Here is a 24,656-nt window from a genome sequence, read left to right on the forward strand (position 1 = left end):
CACAATCTGTGTATCTGTCCTACATTTGATGGATTTGGGGGTTGTTTATAACTTTTGTCCATTATGAATAGGAGCTGTTAAAACATTCAGACGTAGATTTTTGTGCATACATGTGTTTTCATTTCTCTTGGGAAAATTCCTAGGAATTGGATTGTTAGTCACACAGTAAGTGTATGACTAATGTTACAAGATATTTTACAGGAAACTGCCATACAGACTTTCAAAGTGGCTTTTCCAATTGGCGTTTCCACCAGCTGTGTATGAGAGTTTCAGTTGCTCCGCATATTCATCAGGATGCTATATTTTCCTTTTCTTTCTTTTTTTCTTTTTTTTTTTTGTTTGAGCCATTCTTATACATGTGTAATGTATTTCATTGTGGTGTTCATTTATATTTCCCTATGATTAATGATGTTGAACATCTTTTATGTGTTTATTTGTTGTCAATATCTCTACTTTGTGAAGTTTTTGTTTTAATCTTTTGCTCACTTTGTTAAATTGGGTTGTTCGTTTTCTTATTACTGAGTTGTTTCTTTATGTATTCTCAATGCCAGCACTTACCAGAAATGTGTTCTACACATATTTTATTTGCCCTTCAGTTTGTGGCTGGTCTTCATTTCCTTAACAATGTTTTCTGAAGAGCAGAGGTTTTGGATTTTGTGTTTTTTTGTTTTTGTTTTTGTGTTTTGAAGTGTAGAAGTCTCTAATTATACTGAAGAACAAAGAAATATTTCTAAGTAACTGCCATATGCTCAACTTTGATCAGCACTGGAGATACAATAAAGCTTAAATTTGGACTTTTTCTTGTTAACAAAATTGGCATCTATTGGCTCCTAACCTACTTTTTCACTGTCTTATCATGAATAGTTTCACATCATTAAATATTATTTGAAAACATGACATATAATGTGTACCTAGTATTCTCATGGCTATATCTTAACTATCCCACTGTATTTGGGAATGTTTATATTGATGCCAATCAATTCTAAAAAATAAAGAAAAAAACACATGATTGCCATCCTTGTGAAGAAGTCTCTGCACATCCCCAATTATCTTCTTAGTATGAATGTTCACAATGACAAAAGCTGGGGCGAAGGCATAGTGCTTTGTTTTCTAAGTGTCTCTTCAGAAAGACTATGGATGTCTCCAAACAAAAATCTTGACCTCCTTGTCGCACCAGAATGCAACCGAGAGCCTGTCACATTGTAGATGCACTGTATATACTCGATGGATGAATAGTTGGTGAGAAAAAGAATTCCACTGAACTTCATCCTCTCCCCTGCCTCTGGCAAAAGAAAATAGGAGTTCCCTTAGCCGTCTACCTTGCCTTCTGAGATAAAGGGAACAAGAAGAAAGCTTTCTTGTAAGAGAAAACTTGCCAAGGAGATGGAGGTTCCCAGAAAGCGAGGTGACAAGCCCTGTTGCTGCTCGGCAATGCCCTGAAGGGGCCCCGCCCCCAGCCCATATAAAGCCAGGGTGCAGTGGGGCAGCAGCTGGCGCTCAGCCTCCAGAGCACCGGACTGGCATTGACACTGGCACACGCTATGACAAATGAAGTGCAAGTCCTGCTCTCCCCGCTGAAAGGGGGGCATCCTCCTGCAGGTAGGCTACCCACCTGCCCTCCATCCTGCAGATGACCTCACTGGCCTCACTGCTGTCGCTGCTCCTCCTTCCACCAACCTTCCGCGGAGGCACCCCAACAGAGTGGAGGTTCTTAACATCCCCCTGTTGCTTTAACTTCATGCAACCTGCTTTCCCCCTATGTCTTTTTCAACCTTCTGGGCTTGTGTACAAACCACCTGGGGGTTTGTTAAGCCCCGCTGAATTAAAAGCTAATGATCTAGGAAGGTATAAGGGACTCAGTGCTCGTGAAAAGGGACCTTCCCTTTCTGACTGGAGATTAGCAGTGATACATCCACAGGAAGGTGATTGACTGCCATGGCAACCTTCCTCCCAAGAAGTTCCAACCCTAAGACTCAGTCACCCCAAGATGCCTGTACATCATCTGACTTTGTACCCAGGCAAACCAGTTTCCACAAAGAGGACGGCAACTTTATTTTTCTCTCTTTCTCTTCAGGCTTTGGGATTGGGCAGTGCTATCAATAATGTAGTTTACCTTGTTATCAAGCTAAGGAGCACTTTTTAATAAGGACCCAAGCTCTGGAGGGGGCTGACTAGAAAAGGTAGCAATCAACGTGTTTTGCAAAGTAGCCACAGTTTTCTCTCACTCTTTTTTTTTTAACTTATGCTCTCTGAAATATGGAAATTAGTTTTATTGTACTTAACCATATGTTCATATAGATTGGCTGAGGTATGCAGGACTATTTTTAGCCAGCTTTATGTTCTTTCAAATGCCTTCCTTCTTTTTTCCTTAAGAAGGATCTCAAAATCTTGACCACTTTGTTCTTGCTTTTCTCCATTTACAAAATTTATTTATTTGTTGGTGTAATTCTTTGGCACCTCTAAGCCAAGGTTATTTCAGCCATCTTTGCTGCAGAGGATGCTGGCAGGTGTAACCTTCAGAAAGCTTCAAAAACTGACACAGAATTCAATGGCTTTCTGGTGGGTGGCCCACCTGAAAAGAGTCCGAATTTTACTACTAAATCTGAGCTTCAAGTTTTGGACACGGTGCCCTGGTTTCCTGTAGCAGACTCCTGACATTTTATATTTGTAATTGGATTTAGCAGTATTTAACATTATCTGTATTTAAAGTTAATGATGCTAACTAATGGTCAGGAACTATACATGCACATTATTAGAGGAGAAGCTCATTACAGAAAGACAAAAGAAAAAAGAACACATTCTCTTCCCGCCACTTCCACCCCAATCCTTCATAAAACGGATAAGCTAAAACCTGATTTGCTAAATTACATTTATGCACAAAGAACACAGAGATAAACTTAACCAAATGAAAGTTTGAATGAAACCACCAGGAACTTTCTGTCCCTCCACTAATGATTGCTAATTACTCTGTGTACATAGCACACCATGACTCCATCAAGCATGTCACAATGCCTCTGGCATGACAATTAATTATTATGAACTGTGACACTACAGATAAGAGGTTTGGGATAATTAGAATGGAGATGAAGGCAGACTTTGGCCTCCCCGCTGAGAGCGAGGGAACAAAGAAACCTCATCCTTCAGCTCGTCTTGCTACATATTTGAAGCCTGAATCAGTTTGCTATGGCGCAAAATTGTATTCATGGCACAAAAATAATTCATTGCCAAGACTCCACTAAAACAGCACCTGACTTTTATAAACAATATAGAGATCCCTGAGAGCAGGAATCAGATGTGATTTGGTGGGGAGGGGATGACATGGCCTTTGGAATCAGGCAGTCCCTAGGCTTAAACTCCGTTCCACATTTCTGACCTCAGTTTCCTCATCTTTAAAGCAGGGGCTAATAGGGGTGCCTGGGTGGCTCAGTCAGTTAAGCGCCTGACTCTTGATTTCGGCTCAGGTCGTGATCCATGATGTGGAATCAAGCCTCACATCTGGCTCTGCTCTGAGCATGGGGCCTGCTTGGGCTTCTCTCTCTCCCTCTCTCTTTGCCCCTCCCCTGCATACACCCTCACACTCTCTCGCTCGCTCACTCTCAAAATAGATAAACTTTTTTAAAAAGTTGAGATAGTATTTAAAAAAAAAAAAAAAAGAAACGTCTGCAAAGTTAGCCAGCTGTAACTCTTTCCCGCCTACATGTGCAGTCTTAGCTGCTTTTCTTTCACGTATATGAATACAATATTTTGCATCTCTGTCAGCCCTGGTTATATATTGGTGCTGTGAAACAAGTCTACATTAAACATGACGTGGCCTAGCCACTCGTCAGCGTAGCTTTGACTTCTCTGCTCTTCTGATTTGCCTCGCTCTCAGTTTTAGAAGAACCCCATTACACAAAGAGCCAAAAATGTGTGAGTGGAAAGTAAGATGAGGAAGCCAAGTAACTCGAAAGAGCAAAAATTCCTGCGTTTTTCTGCATCTCTTTCACTTTGTAATTTGGTTTAAGTCAAATGAATCGGAGCCATCAGAGGGGTCACCATGGAACCCCCAGAGAGAATCAGTTTTCTGGCTCATTAAAGAGAGAAGGAGGTTTGGGGACATGCTCAAGTGTGACTCTCATTCAGAAAATGAGGGGGACGCCATGGCTACATAAGGACGGGTATCATTTAAAATAAAACAAATACCAAAGGCTTAATTCTCAACTCCAGTCTGCTCAAGTCACCGTATGGGGGTTAGTCTGTGAGGCTCGAGGAGACGCTGTGTGATACCTGCTACCCCACACATTACGGGGCCAGGGGTTGGGAAGACCATAGGACCAGCTGGTCTCCTAGACATGCCCACAGCCCTGCAGACCAATGATGCACCCTCATCCTTGTTTCACAGAGGAGCAAGGTTGCTGAAAGTCAGCAAGGTTGAGGGACTGGTCCAAAGCCACAGCTAATGGGGAGTGGGGCTGAGCTTTGAAAAGAAAGTGGGCCCCATGGCAAAGCTCTCCTGCTCTAAAGCCCTCTCTCATTACTTCACCACCTTCTCCTGACTCTCCTTTTGGGTCTTGATTGGCATCTTAAAATGGGCTGAAACATGGGGCCCTTGGGTGGCTCAGTCGATGAAGCGTCTGACTTCAGCTCAGGTCATGGTCTTGTGGTCCGTGAGTTCAAGCCCTGTGTCAGGCTCTGTGCTGACAGCTCAGAGACTGGAGCCTGCTTTGGATTCTGTGTCTCCCTCTCTCTCTGCCTCTCTGCCCTCAAGCTCTGTCTCTGAAAAATGAATAAACATTTTAAAAATCTTGAAAAACATGGCCTGAAACATTGACTGTAAATGCAAAGTGAATGTTTTGCGAACATCTAACCTTTAGTTAAAATCTTCAAATATAAGTGCTAAGTCACAGGCAGAGTATGCACAAACCTTTGTGTTATTCAGCTTTCCCCCATTCATTTTCCACTGATTAGTGAAGGAAAAAAGTTTATTTTGCTGGAGGATGTATCTTTCTTTACCTTGACTACCCTCTACCAAAACCTGTTGTCTGGAAAATCTTAACTGAAAAGTTATTATTTAGTATTAATACTACTCAGAGATAGGAGAGCAAAGGTTCATTTTCCCCACATAAATTTAGATTTTTCTGATGAAACTATCCAAAAGGGCATCTTTCTCTTTTACATTTTTTTTTCAACGTTTATTTATTTTTGGGACAGAGAGAGACAGAGCATGAACGGGGGAGGGGCAGAGAGAGAGACACAGAATCGGAAACAGGCTCCAGGCTCTGAGCCATCAGCCCAGAGCCTGACGCGGGGCTCGAACTCATGGACCGCGAGATCGTGACCTGGCTGAAGTCGGACGCTTAACCGACTGCGCCACCCAGGCGCCCCTCTTTTACATTTTTTAAATCTCTAGTTCATTTTGCTTATTGAAAGGACCTAAAGTCTTATATATTTGTACTGAAAAACCTGTTAAAATGTTTAATCAGTTCATATTTACCTTTCCCAATTGCAGTTGGTCCTTCTACAGAAATTCAAAAGGCAATATAGTCTCAAACATGGAATTGTGTAAATTATTACATCTTTAAGTAAACTAATTTAGATACAGTGGAACTTTGAAGCATTCTCATGAGCAGACCTATCTGGTATATTGAAAATGGGCAAGTACCTAATTGTGTTGGATTGTAAATACTTATTTGCAATGGTTTATCAACAGGCTGGGAGACCAGTGTGATCAGTATTCCCAGCAGAACTTTGAAGATGACCCTCCCACAAACTGGTTCCATCTGGTTCAATCACCCCAAGTAGTGAGAGCCTTAATCGATATCTTAGTGTATCCATCTACAGTATGGGGATATTAACTTCCATGTCTTTCTACTGTACATGGCTGACCAAGTAAATTACCTGCCTACCAGAACAACTTTGGTACAAGAACTGTGCTCTGGAAATCCAAGGTGTCTGTGGTTTACTTATGCTTCCTAAATGACTGAGAGCATACAGCCATCACAGAGAGAATTCAAAGATTCCTGGATGAAAGTAAGAATCTTCTGGGAGGATTTTTAATTTCCCTTCAAATATCTTTGTTTTATTGTTCTTAAGGACATTCTTAAGAATGCATTCTTAAATTTCTTTTGACATTCTCTTAAGTGCCTTATATTCTTTCAAAGGGAGGAAAGTAATTTATTTATTTTGGAGTTAAGACTTTATAATAAAGATCATCTAGTTCAACTTCCAGCAAATTCTCCAAAATCCTCCTAAGATGTTCATGGCAAGTGGACTTTTTTTCTTTAACACATTGAGAGCCAAGGGACTTACTCTTGTCCTAGGCAACCTACTTCACTTGAATGACACAAACTAGCCAGGCTAGTAGCCAGGCTCTGCCTTTCAGGAATGTTCATCCTTTGGTCTTCATTCTCTCCTCTGGAACAACATGAAATAAATATGAGTAATAACAATTGTCAAGTGCCCACCATGAACCAGGTGCTTGTATCATCTCTATTCTCTAGAGCAACCTGAACAAATGGCATTATTGAAGGATGTAGAAACTGAGTCTTAGAGAGGTTTAAGTATCTTGCTCAAGGTTCCAGAGCTCAAGGTTCTAGAGCTATCTGATCCTACATAAAATTTCCTTACCAAGAAGCCATTCCTCTTCCACATGATAATCCCTCAGATCTTTGAAGATGGCACCTAAGTTCCCTTGAGTCTATCTTCTTCAGAAGTGATCTTTCCAGACTCCCCAGTTCCCCCTCTGGTCTAGACTTCCCTAGATTGTCCAGCTCCTTGCAGATGAGTGGCACAGAACTCAATATTCCAAATGGCTTCTCATTCTTAACTATTGCTTATTGTAACTGTTAACAAGTTGGCTTCTATAGTTGGTGATAATAGTCAGCCTGGTGGAAAAAAAATATGTAGAAACAATAGCATCAGGGAAAACACAAAGAATATTAATAAGAAAATAATTACAGCCCTCCATATTTCAAAAGCACTTGTCACTGGGGCACCTGGGTGGCTCAGTCAGTTAAGTGTCCGACCTCGGCTCAGGTCATGATCTCACAGCTCATAGGTTCGAGCCCCACATCGGGCTCTGTGCTGACAGCTCGGAGCCTGGAACCTGCTTTGGATTCTGTGTCTCCCTCTCTCTCTGCCCCTCTCCTGCTCATGCTCTGTCTGTCTCTCAAAAATAAATGAATGTTAAAAAAAAATTTTTTTTAAAAGATACCTCACTTGTCACAAGGAGAATAAAATATACAATGGGAGAGGTACTGAAGGCCCAAACTCTAGACCTCCTGTTTGACTCCTCTCAGTAGGAGAGACAACAGTGCTGTGTATGCCATCACCCCTCACACAGAGGTGCACGCCTCCTTAGTCTTCCCAGAAAAGCCATCCCTTCATTTATTTCACATTTACATTCCCTGGCTGTTCAGAAGATATTTTCACATCATGTGATTTCTGTTGCTGATTACTCTCTATGCCTTTTTCTCACGTAATGTTTGTGTGTGTGTGTGTGTGTGTGTGTGTGTGTGTGTGTGAATTTAAAGCAGATTATGTGTAAAAATAGCATTTTTTTCTAGACTGCATCTAATATTACAAAATTCTAACAAGAGGCTTTTATAATCAATTAAAAAACAACTTGGTGATTCAAAATGACCAAGTGGAGTTTATTCCATGAATGCAAGAATGGTTTGATAGTAAGATATCCATTAATATATCTTATATTAATATCTGTTAATATAATTAACCACATTAAGGACAAAAACCATGGGTCATATCCATGAATGCTAAAAAGATATTTGTAATTTTTAAGCCCAATGAAATAGTAAGAGTATTTCCTTAATATGAAAAAATATATAAATATATACACATATATATCTGTGTGTATGTGTGCGTGTGTGTGTGTCCACCTAAGTGGAAAAACATGAAAAGCAATCTCTTAAAAATTAGGATAACAAAGATGTCAACTACCATGACTAACATTGTTTGACAGGAAGTAATATTATAATTCTTTGCAAGTTATATAATCTTTTTACCCGAAAAACCTAAGGGAATACACCAAAAAAAAAAAAAACCTATTATAAATAATAAGAATTCAATAAGATCTAGGTATAAAATCAATGATATAAGAACAACAATCTGTCAGAGTTATCATTGAAGAATCAACCCCATTTACAATAGCAACAGCAACAAGAAAAAATGCTTAGGAGTTAAACTTAACAATAAATGTGTGAAATTTATGAGAACCAGTTCCTTTTTTTTTTTTTAATGTTTTTATTTATTTTTGCGACAGAGAGACAGCATGAGCAGGGGAGGGTCAGAGAGAGAGGGAGACACAGAAACAGAAGCAGGCTCCAGGCTCTGAGCTGTCAGCACAGAGCCCGATGCAGGGCTCAAACCCACAGACTGTGAGATCATGACCTGAGCCAAAGTCGGATGCTCAACCGACTGAGCCACCCAGGCGCCCCTTATGTGAACCAGTTCCTGAGCGACCCAAAAGAATATATAAACAATAGAAAAGCATACCATGTTCCTAAATAGAGAGCCACTAGGAATATAAAGATACGAACTTTCCCTTTAAAAAAATCTATAAATTTAAAGTGAGACCATTAAAAAAAAAAAATACCAGCAGGACTGTTAAGGAAAGAATTGACAAACTGATTTTAAGGTTCATATGGAGGGGCACCTGGGTGGCTCAGTCGGTTGAGCATCCGAACTTGGCTCAGGTCATGATCTCACAGTACGTGGGTTTGGGCCCTACATTGGGCTCTGTGCTGATAGCTCAGAGCTTGGAGCCTGCTTTGGATCCTGTGTCTTCTTCTCTCTCTGCCCGTCGCCACTCTGCTCTGTCTCTCTCAAAAATGAATAAACGTTAAAAAAAATTTTTTTAATAAAGTTCATATGGAAAACTAAATCAGAATAGCTAGTAAAATTCTGCAGAGGAAACAGCAAAAAAGTATTAACTCTATCAGACATTAAAATGTAATGCTACCATCACTGTGTGTCAACTATTCTTTAATAAATAAATATATATTGCTACCATCATTAAACTAGAGTTGGAACTGCAGTAAAGAGATTAATAGAACAGAGTAGAAGTCAAATAGAAAAAAATGGACAAAATTTTGAGCAGTTCATGAAAAGGAAATACAAATGGCTTGTAACACGCAGAAGCAAGCTCAACCTTTAATAAAATAGAAGAAATGCAAATTAAAATAAGATATCTTTTTCTTTGACTTCTTCGTTGACAAAACCAAACATTTCCAGCTCCCATTGTTGCCGGAGGTAGGGGAAAGGAGCATTGTCATCAGAGCTCCTGAGATTGTAAACAGGTACAACCTCTGGAAGGGCAATTTGGCAAGATGTAACAAAATTCCAAATGCACATAGAACAAGATCACTTGTAGGAATTTATCCCACGGGTATACTTGCACTTGCGCAAAATTATGCATATAAAGCAATATTTGTTGCAGCATGATTTGTGACATCAATGAATTAGAAACATCCAAAATGTCCAGCATTTGGGAGTTGGTTAAGTAAACACAGAATGTTCATATAATGAAATTTTAAAGTAGATGTTAAAAAGAACAACACATCTACATAGATAGGGAATTTTCTCCAAAATTTATCATTGAATGAAAAATATAAACTAACAAGATGCAGAACAATGTGTATCTTATGCTACCATTTAAAAAATAGTAATATGATGAATGGATAAAGAAATTGTGGTTTATGTACACAATGGAATACTATGTGGCAATGAGAAAGAATGACATATGGCCTTTTGTAGCAACGTGGTTGGAACTAGAGAGTGTGATGCTAAGTGAAATAAGCCATACAGAGAAAGACAGATACCATATGTTTTCACTCTTATGTGGATCCTGAGAAACTTAACAGAAGACCATGGGGGAGGGGAAGGAGAAAAAAGAAAGAAAGGTTAGACAAGGAGGGAGCCAAAACATAAGAGACTCTTAAAAACTGAGAACAAACTGAGGGTTGATAGGGGGTGGGAGGGAGGGGAGGGTGGGTGATGGGTATTGATGAGCACTGGGTGTTGTATGGAAACCAATTTGACAAATAAATTTCATATTTAAAAAAAAGAATAGTAATATGATGGGGTGCCTGAGTGGCTCAGTCGGTTAAGTGTCCGACTTCATCTCGGGTCATGATCTTGTGCTTCGAGCCTTGCATCCGGCTCTGTGATGATAGCTCGGAGCCTGGAGCCTGCTTCTGATTCTTTGTCTCTGTCTCTCTCTGCCCCTCCCTGGCTCACACTCTGTGTCTCTCTCTCCTTCAAAAATAAATAAACATTAAAAAAACTTTTAATTAAAAATTTTTTTTAAATTAGTAATACAATGGGGCACCTAGGTGGCTCAGCTGGTTGAGTGTCTGACTCTCAGATTCAGCTCAGGTTGTGATCTCAAGGTTTGTAGGTCCAGCCCTAGGTCAGGCTCTGTGCTGGCAGCATGGGGCCTTTTGGGATTTTCTCTCTCTCTCTCTCTCTCTCTCTCTCTCTCTGCCCCTTCCCTGCTCTCTCTCCCTCTCTCTCTCTCACACACACAAAATAAGTAAACATTAAAAGAAAATAATTAAAAATTAAAAACATTAAAAATCGTGATATGTAGAATATCTGGATAAACACATTGGAAACATGTAACATTAGCAGTACCTAGGGAGATGAACTGGGAGCTGGAAATAATGGTAGGAGGGAGACTGCAGACCTCTTCGTGCTTTTTGAATTGTGTGCCTTATGCGTGTTTTACAAAATCAGCAAAATATGTAATAATTTTTAAAGAACAAGGGTAAAGTCAAATTCACAAGTGCATTGAGAAATAGAATGGGTTTCCCTTATTTTTCATTTTATCGGAACTAGTTTTAGAAATTGCCGATTTGGCGTTTCCATAAAGAGAATTAACAAGTTCAAACAAATCAATGTCCATTTAGCTTTTTCTCATTTGAGTTTGTCAGATTTGAGATGTGCACATTTCCTGGGAACAGAAAGAAGTATTTGCTTTGACTTGCAATCTGAAATGGGTTGTTCCTTTTCAAAAGTTGATTTCATCTGACATTGTTAAACACTTGAATTGCTGTTAGGTCATCTGTAGCCTAATTAACACTAATTGATCTCCTGAATGGCAGGATTATTAATGTAGTTTAATTACTCATTAGAACCTCTGAGTTTGGCCAACATCAGAGGTTTGGGGTCCTGGATGGAAGGTGGGTATCCAGTGGGATCAGAGGCATTTCTCTTGAATTAAATGCCTGTTACCACTGCATGCCCTGACTTTTGGCTCATCTCTCAGAATCTGGCTTTTGAACGCTCTAGTTGGGAAAAAAAAAAAAATGCAAGCCTTGCACAAACTTTAATCTTGTGGGAAAACAAGAGGGTCACATTGTAATTGTCTGTTGCTATCATAAAGAATGTAATTGGTTTGATAACAAGAAAAAATGTTTTTCAGTGAAACACCTAAGGGAGTATGTTGTTATTCTCCTCCCCAAACCAAAAGTGTAAACCTCTCTTGTTTTTTTTAGCCTCAGTTCCTGCTCTCTGCACATCAAAAAGCAGACCTCAGCCCTTCTCCCCTTCCCCACCTTGTTTGCATGACACAATATTTTTTCTTCAATTCAGGGTAACGTTTTATTGTGTTATTTTAGATAAAAGCTTAGATCTTCAGAAACTAAGTTCTAAAATTTTTTTTCAAGTCTAAATTCATACCTTGAATAACAAAGCAAGACTACTCTTTCTATTCTAACCATGACTCTGTGTTGATGCTTATTTTGTATAGTAAAAGCCGGAGGAATGCGAATTTCCAAAAAACAAGAAATTGGCGTCTTGGACAGACACACCAAAAAAACGGGATTAGAGAAAACAAGGTAGGGATTGCCTGATTTCTTCTCTTTCATCACTTCAAGGAGTTTTGAGTGACTCTGCTTCCAGAAGTCAGAGGCCTCCCTGCATTTTAGGACAAACCAACTCTTCCTAGACCTTTGCTGAACAGGGTTAAAGGCAGCCAGCCCAGGAGGGGTGGTGTTGGGGGATAAAGATGAAAGGCACATTCAGGTAAAAGGTGACTACCTTCTAGAAGATTCTGGACCCCCTCACCCTCCTCCTTCTCTCTGCAGCCAGCCCAGCTGCCTTGTCCTTATACTTAAAAAGCACAATCCTGACTTCATCTAAACCTGACTCATGTTCCTTTAGCCTATTTTCACATTAGCCTTTAAAATAGTGTCCCTAGGCTGGCCCTAGTTTCATAATATGCTTTCTGCTGTAGCAAATCTTCTGAATTAAAAATAAATGGGGTGGGTTTCTTTTTTCTTTTTTTCTTTTTTTTTTTTTTTTTTTTGGTTTTGTTTTAAATCCATCACTCAATTATTTAGAAAATAATGGCCACTATATTTGGCATGGCCAGAAGGCATGTAGATACTGAGGTTAGTTTCTCCCTGCTCATTCCCCTGTAACCTTGACAGAAGGCACAATTCCCAGAGCTAAGCAGAGAGCTGTGGGCTGGTCAGGCGCGCAAATGGCCTAACCACCGTGTACTGTGGTTAAAGAAAATGTGTTCCAAAAGAAAGAGACCTGCAAAACTGGCTCCTCCAAGTAGGTAATGAGGGCACTTCAGGGACAATTTCAAGATGGTTTCCATAGATGACTCAATAAGTGATTCAAAAAGAAATCAATTGGAGGGCATTCAAGATGTATCCTAAAGAATTATAATGGTAGTAGTCCCAGAAAGAGAATGCAGAGGGAAATAGACTGTGTAATTTCTGTGGCTGTTTCATGTAAAATTATCTTTAATTCACTTTATTTTTTTAAGAGAGAATGAGTGGGGGAGGGGCAGAGGAAGAGAGAGACTCTCAGCCAGGCCCCACACCCAGCGCAGAGCCTGACTTGGGGCTCAGTATCACAACCGTGAGATCGTGACCTGAGCCAAAATCAAGAGTTGAATGTTTGACCTACTGAGCCTCCCCGGTGCCCATCTTTAAATCACTTTTGAAGTTTTCTTCCCAATTTCTGGGAAAGAATTTTTTTGAGGATTTGTGCCACTTTAAAATGAAAGGCTCATTTGCCCCATTACCAGTACGTTTTTGTTTCTTCTGCTATCAGAAAATAACTATCACATAATGAAAGCCAATGCTATAAATCCTCAACAGTGGGGGTCACATTTTATTCATCTCTGGACCCAACATCTAGGACAGTTCTTAGAATAGAGAAATCACTTGAAATTGAAAGCTGGCTTTATTCTGTAACTAAAACCTGATTCAGGCATAAGCCCTGTTTATTGTGACCTGGTTAACATGCCTGGGCCAGGGGCTCAGGAACAACTAAAAGGTCATGGCTTAGGGGCACCTGGGTGGCTCAGGTGGTTGAGCAACCAATTCGGATTTCAGCTCAGGTTGTGATCTTACTGTCGTGAGATCGAGCCCAGTGTCAGGCTCCGCACTGAGCATGGGACCTACTTGAGATTCTCCCTCTCCCTTTCCCTCTGCCCCTCCCCTGCTCACACTGTCTCTATCTCTCTCAGAAAAAATAAAATCAAATCAAAGTGTTTACTTAGATATATCATCCAGTTGGCAGCCAGTGGACAAGTCATTTATTTCCCTACACTTCAGAAAATGGGGACTTAATTGTGTCGTCAGCTGAATGATGTGGGAAGAGTTGACTAGAGAGTAATAAAGTGGAGATTGGAACCCTCTTAAAAAACTCAATTGTTGCCTAAGAGTCATTAAAAGATGAGAATGGGGCCACTTCAAAACATAAACAGCAAGAGGTAGCTCACTCTCTCTTGCCCTATTCACCAGCAACAGATATAGGTATGTGAGGCCTGATATGTGTAGGATTTGGGAGCCATTTTAAAGAAAAATAGTAAAACATTATAGCTATGAATGGCTAGGAACCCTCCTGAGGGAGAAGGAGCCTGTTCAGGGGGAGGCCTGAAGCTGAAGCTTCATTAGCTCCACCCTAAATTCACCTCTGCTGTTGTCATCGCTTTGTGAGTGTATGCATGAGATACGAGGGCCTCATTTTCATGGACAGACATCCCTCCTTACGTCTTGGAGAATGGCTTTTGCAAAATGTATCATAGAAAATAAATTTCTGAGCATCATCGATCTATGTCCATTTCCTAATAACTTCTAACCAACACAAAACATCCAGAAAAAAAAAAAATGCCAAGTACAGTTTCCATCAAGAAATTGTACTGCAGGCTGAGCCCTAACTGATGCTCTCCTACAAAATAAATTGGCCTGAGAAAAAGAAGCTGGACACAAAGGAGTATTTGCTGTGTGATTCACTGTATAAAGTACAGAAACACTCAGAACTAATCTACAGGGCTACAAGTCAGGGAAACAGTTATCCTCAGGGGTAGCTGGTTTAACTAGTTGTGAATATTCACCAGGCTATATACTTCAATGGAAAGATAAAACAAAAATACACTAGTAAAAGGGCACCTGGGTGGTTCAGTCAGTTAAGCAGCCGACGTCAGCTCAGGCCATGATCTCACAGTCCGTTAGTTCGAGCCCCGTGTCAGGCTCTGTGCTGACAGCTCAGAGCCTGGAGCCTGCTTCGGATTCTGGGTCTCCCTCTCTTTCTGCCCCCGCTCTCAAAAATAAATAAACATTAAAAAAAATTAAATACACTAGTAAGAATAATTTGACCTACAAAGATTTTTGTAGCACATGGGCACACAGAAGCAGAATTTTTTGCCTTCTAGATATTACCAAGCAAGTGTAAAGACTTAAAGGCCAAGTAGATAGCCCCTTGTATAAATCATTTAGCCTCCTTAGTAAGAAAGTTTTCCCATCCTATATGAAATTTTGTCTCATCTTTACAGCGCCATTGCAAATATTGCCAAACTGCAGGCAATGGATACCCTGAACGACACACTGGAGAAGGTGAGCAACGGGTGAGGCCCCTCACAGGATGCGCCCAGTCAGTATTTATCCAACACACCAGTCTGCATGGGTGAACGAGCACTGACCACTGAGCCTCTACCCAGCTCAGAGATCTGATGTCCTATGAGAGAATATGCTCTCGGTCCAAGGAACACGAAGAGGTTTTGGTGAGAAAAGTTGTTTCTCCCAAATTCCTAATGTCTATTTAATAAACCTTTTCAAAGATAAGATAGAAAATGAGGCAAGCATCATGATACCAAATTGGCACAGTTTTACCCTGCCATGTTTTTGTAAAAAAGCAGCTTATGTAATAGAAATTCAGAAGTTTTTGATCTTTCTCCCCTCCATAAGGAAATATTTGATTTCAAGTGAAGGTGGGTGGTGGAGGGTTGCATGGCTAAGGGCTGGAGGAAGATTAGGCACTGGGTTTATCCAGTATAATTTTTTTATGAAGGCGGTTGGCCATTGCCATTTTTGTTTCTATGTTTTGTATTTCTTCTAAGTACCTCCAGAAACTCAGAAAACTCTTACCAGATCGACAGGGGTTTGGTTTGGATTTACTAGTTTGTTTTTACATTTTGTGGGTGAATGAAGTGAGGGTCCTTATTCTACTTCCAGAGGGCAGATACTTGCATTTAAGTCTGTGAATAACCACTCTTTCTGCTGCTTTCACATTAATTGAAGGGACAGGATTGCATAATTTATAGAAGGAAGACTATTGCCGTCAAAATCAGGGATCTGGAAAAGACTGGAGCATAAACTGAGCAGCTAGGCCTCTAGGGCCTCCATTTGGTAGTGACTTCTCCACTACCAAGGTCGATTTGACCTTGACCAAATTACTTACCCTGTGCCTTAGAGAAGTCATTCGTAAAATGGAGGCAAGGAAGAGTATATACTTCACAGGGCTGTTGTGTGAAACAGAGGAGTTTCTACATATGAAGTTCTTAGAACAGTGCCTGGCACCTAGTAATCTGTTTGCACTCTGTTCTGGTTAGTAGCACTGGTTTTATGACAGCGAAATAAAAAGGTGTGTGTATGAAGTCCATGGGGTGTAATAAGGCAGATGGTACATGGCAAGATCTTTTTTTTTTTTTTTTTTTTTTTTTTTTGTAATCTTTACGCCCAACATGCAGCTCAAACTCACGATCAAGAGTCACAGGCTGTACCAACTGAGCCAACCTGGTGCCCCAGGACACGGCACGATCTTGATTATAGGCTACAGCTACAAAGTCTCTAAGGTGGGGGGCTTGGTTCTCCTACAAATTGACTCGAGGTGAGGTCATAAGCAACTCTTTGTCTTCCTAGCTTTAGAAGAAGGACAGGGATGGATGGTGCCCTGCCAGGGTAACACAACCTGCCTACTTCTGCGTCTCACATTCTCTTGCACCTGCCCACTATCCGCCTCTTCCTGAGGGGCCAGAGCATGTCCACACTTGTAAGTAGAACTGGATGGAATGGACACATTCCCCTAGAATATATGTTAACCCCAAATAAAATGTTTAAAGAGAGTGGTCAATAGAGGTTGATGATGCTATGCTAGGTTGATGATGCTATACTATATTAGGTAACAGTGCCAGAGTCTATATTGCTTTTTATAGACATATATGCTTATGTCTATTACATACAAGAGTTCTTTTCCTTTCCGTTAAAAATATGACTTCCTTATTTCACAGATTAAAAGAAAAATCAAGGGGCGCCTGGGTGGCTCAGTCAGTTAAGCATCTGACTCTTGGTTTCGGCTCAGGTCATGATCTCATGGTTTCGTGGGTTTGAGACTGACATCGGGCTCTGCACTGACAGGGCAGAGCCTGCTTGGGATTCTCTCTCTCCCTCCCTCTCTGCCCCTCCCCCACTTGCAAGGTTTCTGTCTCTCTCAAAATAAATAAATAAAAGGTAAACAAAAAAGAAAACAAAAGAAAAATCAACAGGAGTAATAAGTTGTATTCGTAAATCATAAGAAAACATTGAGCTGATGTGCTGTTTTAACAGCAACTATACCTCTTTAAAAAAAAAAACGCCTTTAATACTTAGTTCAATGTTTACTGTCATAGGACTGTGGCTAAGACTGCACAGGTTACTGGGTAGAACAGGTCTGACACAAGACATCAAATGGGTCTCCTGCTGCCTCTGTCACTCACTAGCTATGTGTCCTTGGGAGATTTCTTCCCTTTTCTGTGCCTCAGTTTCCCCATCTGTAAATGGGAATATGGTTCATAGTATGCGCTTCCTTGAGATCCTGTGAGAAGAAAATGAAGTTATATGCAAAGTACAGCAGAGCCAGATGCAATTAGCCCTCATAAGTGTTAGCTTCTATCCCTAAGCAGGTATCCTACAGGACATCACTCAGAATCCCAGGCAAAGGATAAGAGGCCAGCAACAAAATCAAGTCCCAAGATCCCTGTGTATGACTATCTTGAATATGGTAGTTAGAGGGACCCATGTATTTTCTTACCACGAAGAAAAATCCTCCCTGAATCCATAGTTCAGCCTGAAGCATAATAAGATTTTATAAGAAAGGTCAACTTGGAGTGGAAAGACCAATGCCTTTTAGAAAACTAGATCTGCTGAGATCAGTGGTTGTCAGGAGCTGGGGATGAGAGGAGCAGTTGACCACAAAGGGACAGGAGGGAATTTGGGGGGTTGAGGGTTCTGTCTCTTGATTTTGGTCACAGACTATACATACTTATGGAAAGTCATGGAACTGTACACTAAAAGGGTATATTTTACTGTAGATAAGTTATACCTTAATTTTTTAATGAAAAATGCATAAACCCTATAGCCTCATATAAAAATTAGGATATATAAAAGATGTAGTGATGTAAGTACAGGTGTCTGCTGATGGATTTTCACATGCATTATGATTCCCCTCATAATATGTATTGTCATGAAGACCCAACAATACACAATTAGCCAGAAGAAATACACTAGCAGAAATGAGGGTCATATCTTCTGCATTTTAGTAACATTCATTCATGCACTCAACTAGAAGTATGTCTAGTTTCAAGAACCCATGTTAATTCTCATACCAATGCAAGAATTTAAAAGTCTAAGACAGAAAGAGGGCAGTCCTATTCATAGGATCTCATCAACCACTGAAACATGGTAAGAAATTTCTATCCATATGTTATTTATCTCTGGATGACCCACTTTAAAATCAACCTAGGGTTTGAGATTTGGGAGATTGAAAAACAATCCCCCAAAGCTTGGAATTGTATGAATCTAAGTGGCAAGCAGCCTAAAATTTTCCTCTTCCACTATTTCCAACTCCTCCCTGCACACAGACTTCTCTCCCATTACTTTTTTCCTTCCCTCCCTACCTCTCCAGTCAGCCCTTCCTGCCTCTTCCAGCCCTACATGATGAGAGAATTCATATTGCCTGGTGACAGGTCATACAACATGATATTCCTGCAGAAAAGGGGTTTTGCTTTTTTTTGTTTTCTTTTGTTTTTTTTATTTTTTTTATTTTTTTTAATATATGAAATTTATTGTCAAATTGGTTTCCATACAACACCCAGTGATCATCCCAAAAGATGCCCTCCTCAATGCCAATCACCTACACTTCCCTCCCTCCCACCCCCCCCCCCCCCCATCAACCCTCAGTTCTCAGTTTTCAAGAGTCTCTTATGCTTTGGCTCTCTCCCACTATAACCTCTTTTTTTTTTTCCTTCCCCTCCCCCATGGGTTTCTGTCAAGTTTTTCAGGATCCACATAGGAGTGAAAACATATGGTATCTGTCTTTCTCTGTATGGCTTATTTCACTTAGCATCACACTCTCCAGTTCCATCCACGTTGCTACAAAAGGCCATATTTCATTCTTTCGCATTGCCACGTAGTACTCCATTGTGTATATAAACCACAGCTTCTTTATCCATTCATCAGTTGATGGACATTTAGGCTCTTTCCATAATTTAGCTATTGTTGAGAGTGCTGCTATAAACATTGGGGTACAAGTGCCCCTATGCATCAGCACTCCTGTATCCCTTGGGTAAATTCCTAGCAGTGCTACTGCTGGGTCATAGGGTAGGTCGATTTTTAGTTTTTTGAGGAACCTCCACACTTTTCCAGAGTGGCTGCACCAGTTTGCATTCCCACCAACAGTGCAAGAGGGTTCCCGTTTCTCCACATCCTCACCAGCATCTATAGTCTCCTGATTTGTTCATTTTAGCCACTCTGACTGGCATGAGGTGGTATCTGAGTGTGGTTTTGATTCGTGAAAAGGGGTTTTGTAACCCCAAAAGCTCTCTAAACTAAAAATCTGGGAGAACCGGTCTCAGACCAAGTTCCATCAACTCCTTAAAGGCTGTTTGAACTTTTAGAAGTCATGTAGCTCCTCTGAGATTTATGGTTGCTCATTTAATCTTTTTTTTTTTAAGGCAAGGAATGAGAGAGAATGATACTGCCAAATATAATTCTTTAGACAGTTATGGAAGTTAAATTTGGCAATAGTTGTGAAGCTTCTCTGGACATGAAAGTATCCAGTTAAAGCATGAGTAACAAGGTTGGGTTATGGTGTGGAGGGGGATGGAATGTTGAAACCTAGTTAAAGTTGGAGCCACTTTTCAAGTTGCCAGATGTGTCACCATTGCCAAAGTTAGTGAGATGTATGTGAAATGGGATCCTGGGGGAGTGGAAACTATCAAAGGCATCTGCAAATCTAAAAAGGTTTCTCCTGTTCTGTAGATTAACATCGCTCTAGGAGTATCCTTGAATTTCATTGACTGGAGCTGAATGTTTTGTTTTAAGCATTTTGCTTAACGGGGTGTGGAAATCAAAGTGCCAACATTCAAGTTGGAAGTTAACACCCTGGAAAGATGAATGGAAGAGCTCCAGTCTGCTAACACTACCTAACTTCAGGCTCTAAAACAAAACGTGCCGCTGATTTTCTTGCATCTAGAATTTCTCTCCTAGCTCCAGTCATGAAGATTTTTATCATACTTCTTTTGTGTTTTCTCTGAAACTAAAACTATAGGTTCTGAGGTCACAACTACCCAAGATGAAGGTAAATTCTCAATGGAGTAGTTTCTATTGATCTGCTTTTCAAGTTCAGTGTGTTGTCCCTTCTATGATGGAGTCACAGCAAGGCAGAATCCTTTTACATATACTGGCCTTAAATTCTTTCTCTTCTGGGGCTACCCTGGATTCTCTTATCCTAATAAATCTGGCAAGAAACACCTTTCTCTTTAGAAACCCTATCTTTTTTAAAAAACTAAGATGAAAATTCCAAAGCTTCCCCAAAGTTCGGATGCCAGCCTGAAAGACAGCTGGTTGTAGGTTGTACTCTGGAAAGATATTCCTACTTATTTCTAGTTCCAGTTTGAAAATAAAATCTTCCTATTGTATCCTTGATACAAAATTTACAGGAAAAAAATTAGGGCGTTTGGAACTTGACCATTTTACTTACAGTCTGATCAGTTCTGATGGAAGACTCTTTATAGACTCTCCACTGACAACCCCCAAGTCCTTCTACATTAAGGTGTTCCTGTTCCTGATTGAGGGAGTGGGGCATAGGAGAGAACTTGATTCTCTTGTTGTATATTCAAGAGTTGCTATACAGTCTTGCTACTCCCCCAAACCTGTACATCTGTAATTTAATAATTATGGGCAACTTCCCTAAGCCTATGGTCTTTGCCAGAATCATTTCCACTTCCTTCTCAATCCTGTCAATTTTTTCCCCCTGAACTTTCCCAGATCAGTTCCCAGATGGCCAACAGGCCCCAGGGACAGTCTCCCATTCATTCTGATCTGCAACAAGCCCCTCCTAAAAAGCAATTGAGCGGAACTTTTAGGATCTATCTCCGTTAAATGCCTTAGTTAAAATGTAACCCCTAACCCTTGTGCATTACTGGTGGAAACGTTAAATGTTACAGCCACCACAAAAAAACAATATGGCAGTTCCTCAAAAAAATTAAACATAGAATTATCACATGATCCAGCAATTCCACTTGTGGGATATACCCCAAATAATTAAAAGCAGGGATTTGAATAGATATATAAACACCAGTGTTTATAGCAGAGTTATTCATGATAGTTAAAAGGTGGAAGCAACCCAAATGTCTATTATCCTATGGGCCTATCCAAATGAAAAGATAAACAAATTGTGGTACATACACAGTCAGTGGGCTATTATTCAGTCTTAAAAAGGAAAGGGATTCTGACACATATCACAACAGGAGTAACCCTTGAAGACATTATGCTAAATGAAATAAGCCAGACACAAAAGGGCAAATATACTGCCTGAGTCCACTTTTCTGCGACACCTGAAGTAGTCAGAATTCATAGAGATGGAAGGTAGAATGGTGGTTGCTGGAGGCTGGCAGTGGGGAGGAAGGAGTGAGGAGTTATTGTCTAAAGGATACAGAACTTCAGTTTGATGTGATGAAGAAGTTCTGAAGATGAATGGTAGGGATGGTTGCACAACCATGCAAATGTATCTGATGCCACTGAAGTGTACACTTAAAAATGGCTGAAATAGGGGTGCCTGGGTGGCTCAGTCGGTTAAGTGGCCGACTTTGGCTCAGGTCATGATCTCGCGGTCCGTGAGTTCGAGCCCCGCGTCGGGCTCTGTGCTGACAGCTCAGAGCCTGGAGCCTGTTTCAGATTCTGTGTCTCCCCCTCTCTGACCCTCCCCTGTTCATGCTCTGTCTCTCTCTGTCTCAAAAATAAATAACGTTAAAAAAAATTAAGGAAAAAAAAAGGCTGAAATAGTAAATTTTGTTCTGCGTAGTTTACCACAATTTTTTAAGTGATGAGAAAAAAAAATGCAACCTCTAAAGTATGGAGATAAGCCTGAAGATGATCAGGTAACAAGTTAGTGCTGCCAGTCCCCTCCTGTCCCACCCCCACAGGGGTCACTCTCATGCCTGCAGAGCAACAGTCAACTCTGGGGCTTCATCTCCTCAGTCTCGACTTGCCATCTTGCCCTGTCTCACCTTGGTTACTTGCCCACATTTCTGTTAGGTAAGAATTAACTTGTTTCCTTTCTCACCCCTTCACCTTATGTTTGACTTTAAGTACCTTGCCAAATTGTTGTCCTACCTGTAATCTCTTGAATGTGGTTGATCTGTTTTAGTCAACACTAAACACACCCAGTACTTCCAGTAGTTATCTGGAAGAAAACTACTAACATTGGTGGCCTCTTAAGTTTCCTTTTGGTTCTAATGTTGAAAGAAAAACAAAACAAAACACTCTGCCCTGACCACACTATAAAATGCCTGTCATGTGGCCCAATGATAATTGATCTGACAAAAAAAAAAAAAAGTCACTGGCTCTTTTTTTGGATTCTAAAGCAACATTTATGACCAATATCTCAATTATGTGTCTTCCTTCCTGCTGGAATGCCAGCAGAGACCATCCTTGGGTTTAATTAGTATATTACTTCTGTCTGCTCATTGTAAAAGGAAAATTTTAGAAAAATACTGATAGGCAAAGTAAAGCAAATGACTGGGAATTGCCCTATAATTCCTCAAAGATAACCATTGTTAACACATCAGTGTATACTTTTCCAGCCTGTTTAATTTTTTAAGACTAAGAAGAAAGGACTTTCTGGAATCAAGTTTCACAAGAAGGGGAACTCTGTGTGCCCAGAGCTCAGGGATATTTGAGAGGAGATATAAGGCACATATGTTTTCCCTGGCTTAGAAGAGCCCAAACAAACTATAAACAATGTGATGCCTGGGGTCATGTGCAGTTTATCTCCCCCTTTATTTAACTTGAGTGTCAGGGCAAGGGCATCTAAATTCTACAGTGATAAGTTAAATTCCTCATGAGCTGAGGCATCCCTTCCTTGCTGGCTAAGGCAAGTGTCCTTATTAGGTATTTTTCTATTTTATCCATCAGCTTAGACACCAAGAACTGGAATGGACCCAAAAGGTCACTGGGTCAAAATTCTCTTCCTGAGAAAACTATGTCTGAATTGCTCACCGCATTGGGCATCTTTTCCATCTTAAGCTGTCCTTAGTGTAAATTCCCTAAGGTCTCTTGGTTCCATGTGAAATTCCTCTTATTGTCAAAAGTGTCTGTGTCCCCTGAAAGCCACGTAAGCCCTTTTCCTCATAGATGTCTTCCGTGGGATGACTAATGAGAACTTTTGTTACCTGAAGCTGGTAATCACTCTTCAGCTTTCCATTTACCAGGCTGTAGAGATTGGACCATGTGAAATAGCCAATACTGGACCATTTTTACCTACAAATACAGCCATTTCGCACGCTTCAACGTACTAACTGACCCTAACTCTTCCTAACTTCTTTCAGAGGCTCCTTATTTCTGCTCTTTTGACAATGGAGGTGTTCCTCCCCTACAGGACCTTCCCCAGTGTCCCCATAGCCTCCTTGGAAAATAGTGATCCGTATATACATACTAGTGCCAGAATCCTTGCTAATCTTGTAGGAACAATGAGATGTGATCAACCCTTTCTACCTGTACAGATGTCACTTCAAAACATACATATAAATGCACATGTATCTTCGATATGTTATCTTGTATATACTATTATTTATAATTTTCAAAATCAGGAGCCAGCTAATGAGAGAAAACCCAGGTGAACATATACACATATGAGCCCAGAGCTGGAGGTGGTTTAGGAAAAGAGATACTAAAGAAGTAACCAAAAACTGTGAGGTTCCCTTGACCAAACCATATTGTTCTCTGCTACTCATACTTCATGACCAAAAAAGGTCCAATACGCTTATTTTTTCTTTCTTTCTCACCTCTAGCTCAGCCATAAATTTCCAGCAGCAGTGCATATGGCACATCAAAAACCCAGACCTGCTCTGGAGAAGGTCACTCCACTGAAAAGGATCCACATTATTCAGCAGCCTCGGAAATGTTAAGCTGGGACGTAAAACACAGCCGTCTGGCCAACTGCCTCAAACATCCGACAGCTTAGCCAAAGGACCAAAACTTTCCATAGGTCTAGTGCACTTGCTTGGTAAATAAAACAGCTTTTGTATCTTCTCTTTTTACTTTAGATAATAAAGCATCCAAAGTTATAAATCCAGTGCCTTCCTGGGCCTCCTTTTGATGCAGGTCAGGAGCCCACTGAAGTTTACACATGTAATTCTATTGAATGAGTGGAGAATCCAGAATACTTGACTATTCCACTCCACCTCTCAGGATAAGTCTTTCTCTCCTTGATGCTGACCCTGAGCTGTTCCACCCACAGTGAGTTCTTCCTAAAGGACAAATTAGTACAAAGGCTGTATAAAGGCCAAACTCTATGCAAACATGAGGAGTGAGTCTTCTCCATATGTTTATCTTAAGATCCTCAAGTTTTCCTTTGAGGTAAAATGTCATTTCCAGTTCCCCGCATAAATACTTAGTTTGTTTTGAAGGCTTGGTGAGGGAAAATGAAAATTTTAGATTTGTTACAAACATACTCTCCTCTGCAAAGCAATCAAGGGTGGAAGGTAGAATTAGAGTTTCCATTGGAGATTTGCTCAGGGCTACCCACAAAGTTCATCTGTAGAACCTAGGGGGTCACAACGCTACAGGGCATTGTGGTTGGGGTATAGATGTTGATTTTAATTGGGGGTAGGAGTAGGAGGGAAAGTATTGTCATAGCTAACCCTGCTCTAGCTCTCCTACCCTCCACAGCTCTCTCTCTCTCCCCCCCCCCCTCTCTCTCTCCCACACCCCATATACTCACGTGTGAATAGCCAAGGCTGTCTTCAGGTGATAGTAGGGACAACCAGGTTCTTTTTTCACAAAGGTTATCTGTCAGGGGCGCCTGGGTGGCTCAGTCGGTTGAGCATCCGACTTCAGCTCAGGTCACGATCTCGCGGTCCGTGAGTTCGAGCCCCGCATCGG

At 40.7% G+C, this 24,656-nt stretch overlaps 1 protein-coding gene across 1 annotated transcript; it reads left to right on the plus strand.

Moving 5' to 3' along the window:
• The first annotated feature begins 1,475 nt into the window (after positions 1-1,475).
• DAPL1 (death associated protein like 1) lies at positions 1,476-23,843 on the plus strand. Its single transcript, XM_043576793.1, has 5 exons — positions 1,476-1,599; positions 11,747-11,834; positions 14,792-14,852; positions 19,822-19,851; positions 23,564-23,843. The coding sequence occupies exons 1-5, from the start codon at positions 1,542-1,544 to the stop codon at positions 23,678-23,680; spliced, it is 354 nt and encodes a 117-aa protein (XP_043432728.1). The 5' UTR covers positions 1,476-1,541; the 3' UTR covers positions 23,681-23,843.
• The last annotated feature ends 813 nt before the right edge of the window (positions 23,844-24,656 follow it).

This window comes from Prionailurus bengalensis, chromosome C1 (genome assembly GCF_016509475.1).
Source record: "Prionailurus bengalensis isolate Pbe53 chromosome C1, Fcat_Pben_1.1_paternal_pri, whole genome shotgun sequence".
Classification (NCBI taxonomy): domain Eukaryota; kingdom Metazoa; phylum Chordata; class Mammalia; order Carnivora; family Felidae; genus Prionailurus; species Prionailurus bengalensis.